Source organism: Plasmodium cynomolgi, chromosome 9 (genome assembly GCF_000321355.1).
Source record: "Plasmodium cynomolgi strain B DNA, chromosome 9, whole genome shotgun sequence".
In the NCBI taxonomy this organism is placed as follows: domain Eukaryota; phylum Apicomplexa; class Aconoidasida; order Haemosporida; family Plasmodiidae; genus Plasmodium; species Plasmodium cynomolgi.
The window spans coordinates 127,529-135,833 of NC_020402.1; the positions used below are offsets into that span (position 1 = coordinate 127,529).

At 41.2% G+C, this 8,305-nt stretch overlaps 3 protein-coding genes across 3 annotated transcripts; 1 reads left to right on the forward strand and 2 right to left on the reverse strand.

Moving 5' to 3' along the window:
* Window positions 1-268: 268 nt before the first annotated feature.
* PCYB_091240 (40S ribosomal protein S4) lies at window positions 269-1,051 on the reverse strand (the record flags this gene model as incomplete). Its single annotated transcript, XM_004222237.1, has 1 exon — window positions 269-1,051. A coding segment is annotated over one exon (783 nt), but the record flags the coding sequence as incomplete, so codon positions are not given.
* Window positions 1,052-3,705: 2,654 nt separating this feature from the next.
* PCYB_091250 (caltractin) lies at window positions 3,706-4,711 on the forward strand. Its single transcript, XM_004222238.1, has 3 exons — window positions 3,706-4,185; window positions 4,293-4,337; window positions 4,507-4,711. Exons 1-3 carry the CDS (start codon window positions 3,873-3,875, stop codon window positions 4,650-4,652), a joined length of 504 nt encoding a protein of 167 aa, XP_004222286.1. The 5' UTR covers window positions 3,706-3,872; the 3' UTR covers window positions 4,653-4,711.
* A 1,085-nt stretch (window positions 4,712-5,796) lies between these two features.
* On the reverse strand, window positions 5,797-7,707 carry PCYB_091260 (translocon component PTEX88; the record flags this gene model as incomplete). Its single annotated transcript, XM_004222239.1, has 1 exon — window positions 5,797-7,707. A coding segment is annotated over one exon (1,911 nt), but the record flags the coding sequence as incomplete, so codon positions are not given.
* Between the last annotated feature and the right edge of the window lie 598 nt (window positions 7,708-8,305).

Here is an 8,305-nt window from a genome sequence, read left to right on the forward strand (position 1 = left end):
TTTTTGCGTAAAAACTGCTCTCCTTTCATGCATGTGCCGAAATTGTATACTCATCGTGTAAACAATTCGACAATGCATAGTTGCAGGTTTGAAAAAGGGCATACTTTTTATATACATGTGTGTGGGTGTGGGGGATAAAGCTGTTCAACTTTTCATTCCCCCACTTGCACTAGGGATGCAACGCCTTTGTCTGCCGTTCGCAGCGCAGCTAACTGTTCTTAGCAAAAAAGAGGAGGCGTATAACATTTGTGAACCCTAACGCAGCCACCTAGTTATTCTGTGCCTTCAGCTTGTTCCTTCTCTCCTCAATGATGTCCAACTTGATTCCCTTCTCACGGGGTAAACTGATATAAGGCTTCGAATTATCCCCAATGACAAACACGTTGCTCAAACGAGTGGCAAATATTTTTCCCCTGGAGTCCTTCACGTGAATAATATCATACGTTCCTATGTTCTTATCAATAGAGGAAATGATACCAACTCTTCCAACACTGTGTCCAGCTGTGACCATAACCATACTACCGATTTGAAATTTTAAATGTTCCAGCACTTTCCCGGTTTCTAAGTCTAATCGAACCGTATCGTTTACCTTAACGTCTGGGTGTATGTATGGAATGCTCCTACCATCATGCGTAACAGCAATGGATAATCGTCCTTTTCTCAAAATCATTTTTTTCACCTTGCACAATTTATATTTGCTCTCCTCATTGGTAATACGATGGGGGACAAATCTTCCTTTAATGTCGTACAAGAGTCTAAAATATTCGTTCGATTTGGTTATATGAATAACGTCCATAAGACCAACAGGGAATGTGCAATCGGTTCTTATTTTGTTGTCCACTTTTACAATTTTCTGGATTAATATCATTTTCACTTCGTCAAACGTTAAGGCATACTTCAGTCGGTTTCGTAACAAAATTACCAGGGGGATACTTTCGATGAGCCTGTGGGGACCGCTACTCGTTTTGGGCGCATACTGGCCGCCCATTTTGTTCAACATCCAATGCGAGGGCGCATTCACTCTCTTCATGTGCTTCTTTATTCCTTTACCCTGCGGGGAGGGGAGGGCAAACGCGGGAAATGCGAGGTAAATGTGTTAGTGACGCGCAAGCGGTGGCCGAAACGATGGTCGAAATGGTGGCCAAAAAAATATGAACGCTTCATATTTTTACATTCGCACACACACAAAAAAAAAAAGCTAGCTGTATAGGAAATTCTCAAAATAATATGAACATCGATAAAAAAAAAAAAAAAAAAAAGTTGCACACATTTTTGGAAAAAGCACGACAGAACAGTTTTGTAAGCGGCTTGCGGGTTGACAAACATATGGGGGCCAAAAATGTGCGCCATCTCCCTTCATAAAATTACACAGCTGGGTTGCAACATTTCCGCATGTAGATCAAACAAGGGCATGTTTTACGGCAAGTTACCTCTCAGCCAATTCGAAAAATATGGCACGAAAGCACAATATAGCGTAATAGCAGCACATTTGGCCCATTTGGCCCGTTTAGCCCTTTCACGACCGTTTAAGCGAGGCGAAAAGGCTACACAAAATATGTACTCACATTAGCATACACTTGGGCAGATATGCAAAAAGGTACACTCAGGTATGCAGTTTGATGGGCATCTGAGCGCAGGGGCAAAAGCCTGTGGTATATATGCAAACGCCGCATGGGTAAGCGCCCCTACGAAGTTTCTCATCCTTTTTTTTGTACGTACCATTTTGCCGATAGAGTTTCAAAATTGGTTGGTTGATTTTCTCCTTCGAAGGATTAAGAATATGTAAGGGGGGGCCTCTTATGCCTTATATTTGTAGGGTAAAAAATACCAAGTGATAATTTTGGGTAAATGTAATTTGTAATATGTTGTTCACGCAAAAGGGCTGAAACGAAAGAACTGTAACATTTAATTATTTCAACGCGTGCATACGTTTGTTCCTGACACAGTTTTATTTTTTTATCATTAAATGTATAAGCAAAATAGTGAACTGTTTTTTTTTCTTTTTTTTTTTTTTTTGTCAATTTTAGAAGGTTAGGATGCTTTACAAAAAAAAACGAATTGGTATGCTTATAACTCTTAAACGTATTTTTAAACTGCGGCTGAGGCTGAGAGCGCTTTTTTTTTTTTTTTTTCAACTTCGACAAAAATCTTCGCCACGGATGCGGCATAAAAATATATGTACAATATGCTTTGCTACGTAGTACGCACGTGTGGCCTTTTTGTTTTTTTCATTTTTTGCTATTTACTATATAGGGGCGAGTGGGTTATCTCCCACGGTCGGTTATCCACCATTTGGCACCTCTTTTTGTTTTTGCTTCTTTTTTTAATTCACCTTTGCAACGCTTCTTTGCGAACTTAGCAGCAGATATTATATATGCGTGTATATATCACATTAGCACAGGGTGGGGGGAAAAAAAAATACGCTCCTCACGGGGCTGCGACACCCCATACATACACTTAAATCACTTCCGGCGTTGCTCAAAGTGGGGCCCACCGCGTTGCAACGTATACGTATGTAACTTTTACCTTTATGCGCTTTGCCAAAGTGAAGCATATAATAAACTCACAAATTAAATGGAATAGGCGCCCAGTGGCGCTTGCTTACTTGCATTGGGGAATCCATTTGGTGTTTTTCGCAAACCACACAAAATGGGGAAGGCACTGGGGCGATGCTTTAAAGCCGAAGTGCCATCCGAAAAAAAGCGCTGCGCCAAGAGGCGAAACGAACGCATCAACGGATCAGCGCTTTTTTTCCCTGCCTCCAGCGAAGGGTAAGTTCGCTCGCGGGTGAAAAAATGGGAACAAAAAAAAAAAAAAGTATGTATATATGTATATTTATTTATATAAATTATAAGATGAGTACCTACCCTTTGCCATCACTTTTCCGCCAACTATTCTTCACCATTTTGCCGCATTTTCCGACAAGCTCAAACGAAGCATTAATTTTGCGCTTGTTAAAAGGTTAACACAAATGTAGCGCTAATGGTGATCTTTGAAATACGAACTGTAGGAGTTCCCAAAAGGGGGGCACATCACCTCCGGTCTCTCACCTCACCTCATCTCAACCGTCACAGAGGAAATTCCCTTCTGTCGTGTCCACGTGTCAATGTTGAGGCGTGCTACACCCTATCAAATAGGGAGACCTCACAGGAGGAATGTGTGAAGTTGTTCCAGCCCTCCCGCTTCAACGGATTAGTGGCACGACGGGAAAAATAACAATCGGAAAAGGGGAAACATGCAAACAATGACTGCTTGTTGACACATGCAAAATGATCATTTCACACATGTATCTTCGAATTAAAAATATATCGTGCAGTTTTTAAGTAAAGGTGTTCCTCTTAACATTTTGCAAGGTGAATTAATTTGATTTATTTTATTTATTTTAATTTTTTTTTTTTTTTTTTTCCCTTGTATGACTCATTTGTTTTGAATAATTTTTTTTTTTTTCCTTCACCGCGCTGTAAATTTTCAAAACATTCGGCAGCAAAAAGTTCCTTTCGCTGGGTTAATTTCTCCAATCAGTAAAAAGTGACCATCGCCATATGTGTGTGCATTTGGCACATGCGTCCCATTTGTTGCTTCGTTGCTGTGTCTGTTAAAGTAAAGGAAAATAAGGCACACAGTTATCTCCCCGAGTGGACTTCCTTGAGTACTCTGCCTTTATCTTTCCCCTTCCATTTTGATAAATCATCGCTTACGTTTTTTGAGGTGTTCACATGGGTGGATGTGCCGTTAAGCATAAACGATAACGTGCGTTAGTACCCACTTCATCAGTGCAGAATTGGCGGCTACGCATTATTTGCTGCCAGCTGAGCGAGCGGAGGCCTGCGACAAAAAAGGTAACTTCTTGGAGAACACCGCTGCTCGCCAAAATGATGCTCGATAACTCCAAGGAAATGCCAATAAATGAGGACGTCGAAAAAGAGATATACGAATGCTTCTCCCTGTTCGATACAAACAAATGCGGCTACATCGACATCCGCGAATTTTACTTCGCCCTTAAGTCGCTTGGCCTCAATTTCAAAAAAGAGGAAGTGAAGAATCTCTTCCTCCAAGTGAAGAAAAACATCGACGATAAATTAAATTTCGATGAATTTTTCGAAATCGCAACGAAACATATTCATAAGAGATACAATGAGGAGGAAATAGACCACATGTTTTCGCTCTTCGACCCGAATGACACAGGTTAGTCTTTTTTTTTTTTTTTTTTCCCTACTGATGCGTGTAGGTGGTGCCGCACCGGGGCATTTGCACACACTGTAAAGAAAATAGAACCATTTTTACCTTTGTAGGAAAAATAACGCTGACTTCTTTGCGAAACGTTTGTGCCGAAATAGGTAAGGAAATGAGCATCTGACGTGGCGACATTTGTTTGGCCCACCCCCCATGGACACGCTGACAGGGCTGTTCCTCACGCGTCGGTTGCCCACTCTGCGCGTGGCACACCTATTATTTTAACATACATGTGCACAGCCACCTACGCTGCTTCCCCCTTTCCCACCCAAGGGGAACACATCGACGACGCGGAACTGAATCACATGATCGAGTTTGCCGACAGAAACAACGACAAGGTTATCGACAAGGAGGAATTCAAGAGAGTCCTTCTAAGCGCATGGAAAAACGACCCGCTAAGTGACGTAGACTCGGATTAGTAACCCCCCACACGAGTGCACGCTCATGGTGAAGCTAGCCAAGCTGCGCAACGGTGAGAAAAAAAAAAAAAAAAAAAAAAAATTAAAATTATTTTAGTTTAGTTTAGTTTTATTTTATTTACGTGCTCGTCGCAGTGCTCTACATTTGGTAATATGCTAAGATTTAATTTCACTTTTTTTTGTTCTGTTTCGTTTCACTCCTTTTAACATTTAAAGATTAAATAAAAAGAAGAAAAAAAAAAAAATGCCGCACGAATGGGCAGCAAAAATGGCTACATGATGGACAGCATAATTCAAAATGTCACAAAGGGGGGCACATAAACGAAACGTTAAAAAAAAAAAAAAATCGAATCGAATTGAATAGAATAGAACAGAATATAATAGAATAGAATAGAATCACATCACAACGCGTGAGAAAGAGTTAATTATCATTTATGGTACACTTTGTACGGTAGACACATTAAGCTTTAAAAAAAAAAAAAACTAGCATACGAATGAAGGGGGTAAAAATCAGGGAAAGACGAGTAGTACAACACTTCGGGGGCATGCACAAACAGAAACATGAAAAGCGTACATAAGCTAAGCAGTACGTGTGCAGGACATGGGCACATGCGTGTGTCCCTGTACTTATGCATATGCACTGCTGTTCATACAAATGTGGTTAAACAGGGGAGGGGGGAATCATCACTCATTCGCGGTTCCATTCGCGGTTCCATTCGCGGTTCCATTCGCGCTCCATTCGCGGTTCCATTCGCGCTCCATTCGCGCTTCGCTTGCGCTCCGTCCGCGCGTTCACCCCGCCGCGCTATCACTGATCCAGGTAGTAACTGAACTTGGAGGTGTTCTCTATGTTGAAGACTATGCAGTCGACGGCGAAGGACTGGTAGTACTTCTCCTTCAGGATGGACGTGTAAAAGTGGATGCTGGAGCCACTGTCCTGGCCGTAGGAATCATTATTAGACACGAAGATGATGGTGTGGGACGTCGTGAGGAAAATGTAACCGTCCTCCGTGACGTGCAGGTCGTCCTCATTGGGCTGCTGGAATTTGGCGAGCAGCTTCGACTGAGGGTATTTGCGCACCAAGTTATCCAGGACGTTTTTCTTAGCAAAAAAATAGTTCACGGATGTTGTTATTGGACCAACCCGTTGGTTCGGATCATCCAAGTTGAGCCATTCCTCAAACAACCACTTATCATTCTGCTTTGTCAGTTTGTAAATATTTGTCTTATTGTTCGTCACGTAGATATAGTTGACTCTGTTACCTCTGCTTTCCTCATACGTTATAAATGATATGTGTTGGAAGTACTCATTCGACTCGTTCTTTTTCCTATACACGTTGTAGCACTCATAGGACTGTTCCGCCTTCTTAATCACACACCTATTCACATAATTCTGCGCGTCATCATTTCCTGTAATGTAAACAATAACGTTATTTTCTGTGCTGTTGTAGGTATCCATGCATATACCGAAAGGTTTGGGAAGGTTGATAATCAAATTTTTTTTTTCCACATGAACGTAGACAGTGTTGTTGAGAGGGTAGGTCAACACGTGAATGTCCATATGCGATTTATAATCAAATGCAATAAAGTCTTTAAGTCCATCGAATAGGAAGTTGCCACTGTAATGTTCATTGTATTCATCCGATTTATTGAGGACACTAACGTAGTTATTTACTGCATCGTAGTAACACATATCCTTGAGTAGTTTTTCCTTTCCTGAGCAACTACTTGCAGAAGTAACATGTGGAGCCAATGCGTACTGGTTGGTAACACTGATAAATGGCATTTTGGGTTCTTTCCCTGAACCCGTTTTTATATTCCTCAAATCGATAGTTCCTTTGTTAACAGTACAGTTATAGTTATTTGTCCACAAAATTGTTAGCCTATATTTGGCATCTTCTTCTCTTCGTTTTTTCTCCGCCTTCTCTGCTTCACTATCAGTAGTAGCATTGATCGTGGTGGCACTGTCCAAATTTAAAAATTTCGCTTTGTTATTGTTAAGTTCCTTTGCCAATGCCCCCCTTTCATATTCTTCTTCCTCACTTACCAGGTGGGCATCATAGATGGTGAAATATAGGGAGTTTAAATCTCTGCTGTAAAGGTCCAACACAGAATACACATTCACTGTGTCGTCTTTCTTTATGCTCATAAGGTATAGTTTCCCTTCCGATGAAGGTTTATCATTCGTTACGTGTTTTACATTAACGATGAGATGATCCCTCGTGCTGTTTGTATCCTCCTGGTCAGGCATCACAATCACACTAAGACCGATTATCTTGTCTCCATTCGAAAAAGTATGTAAATTCTTAGCTTGCACAGAGTTATTATTCCTATTTAGTGTCAATCTAAAAACGTTTTCTGCATTTTCCGTGATAAACAAACGGTCATCTACTACTGCCAATCCGTTCAACACTCTTATCGATTTCCCATTAACTGTCTCAATAACATTAATTACTTCTATGTAATCATTTTGCTCATTATACTTCACATGCAGAATAAAATAATTTTGCTTAATTGCAGAAATGACAAAAAAATGGTTCTCTTTCGAATCTGCAATAACTCCTGTAAAAAACATCTCTTTGTTATTCATAATATTTGCATGTTTCTGTGCTATGACATTCAAGACAGATATTCTTTTTTTCTTTACATCTATCCTATATATATCTACATCTGTTATCATTAAAATGAACCCATTATTTGCAGCTATACCTACTATGTAGAATTTGTCTGGGAAATTTAATGCCATCAGGTTAACATTATTTTTATATAGATGTAAAGAATTCTTGAATTCATGTTTGATAAAATAGATCGGCTTTTTCTTCCTTTCTGCATTGTAATCTACTGCACTATGAGGGATACATTGTACTGGGAAATTTATCACTTTATTTACTTCTAAATTAAATGTATTTTCGTTTGGGACCACTCTTGCATTTACTAAACTGTTCAGCTGATTTGTTAGCACTAACTCTCCTGTGTGTTTGATACTGTACTGGTTTGTGCTTATCGCCCGGGGTATCGCCAACCCCAGAAGAAGTAAAAGGAACAGCATGGCCATGTTGCGCCTTCTTGGGGGGGGGGCTCTCCAAAAAATGTGGTTCAACTTTTAGGCAGTTTTCCCCTCCGCAGCGGTGTTAGCTACACGTGGGGGAAGCAGGACCTCACGCGGGGGAAGCAGGACCTCGCGCGGCTGAAAATGTGTATATATGTATGTACCTATTTATGCGCGAACCCCCTGCGAGACGCGTTCAAATGGGCACTCACGCGGACACCAAAAAAAAAACACCAATTGGGGGGCTGCCGGGAGTGAAGCGGTTTCGCGGCGAGACAGCGTAGGGCTCACTTCGCTCGTGAACGTGGTAAAAATTCGTGCAAAGTTCACTCGACCGCCACAACAGGGGTGAACATGCGCACATCGATCGGCGGCGATTATGTCACTCCGCGAAGAAGCGCCCAGCTAACAAGAAAAGACTACCACGACGAGGTGAAAATACTTCCCCAATGCGCAGAAATCCCTCTAATGCAAAATCAAAATTAAAAAGAAGGGGACGCCTACGTTAAAAAAAAAAAATTCTGTCCCTCTTCGACACTGATGCATGGGGGGGGAGGAGGAGTCTTCTCTCTCTCGCCTTGGGTGGGACCCTCTCTACATAAAG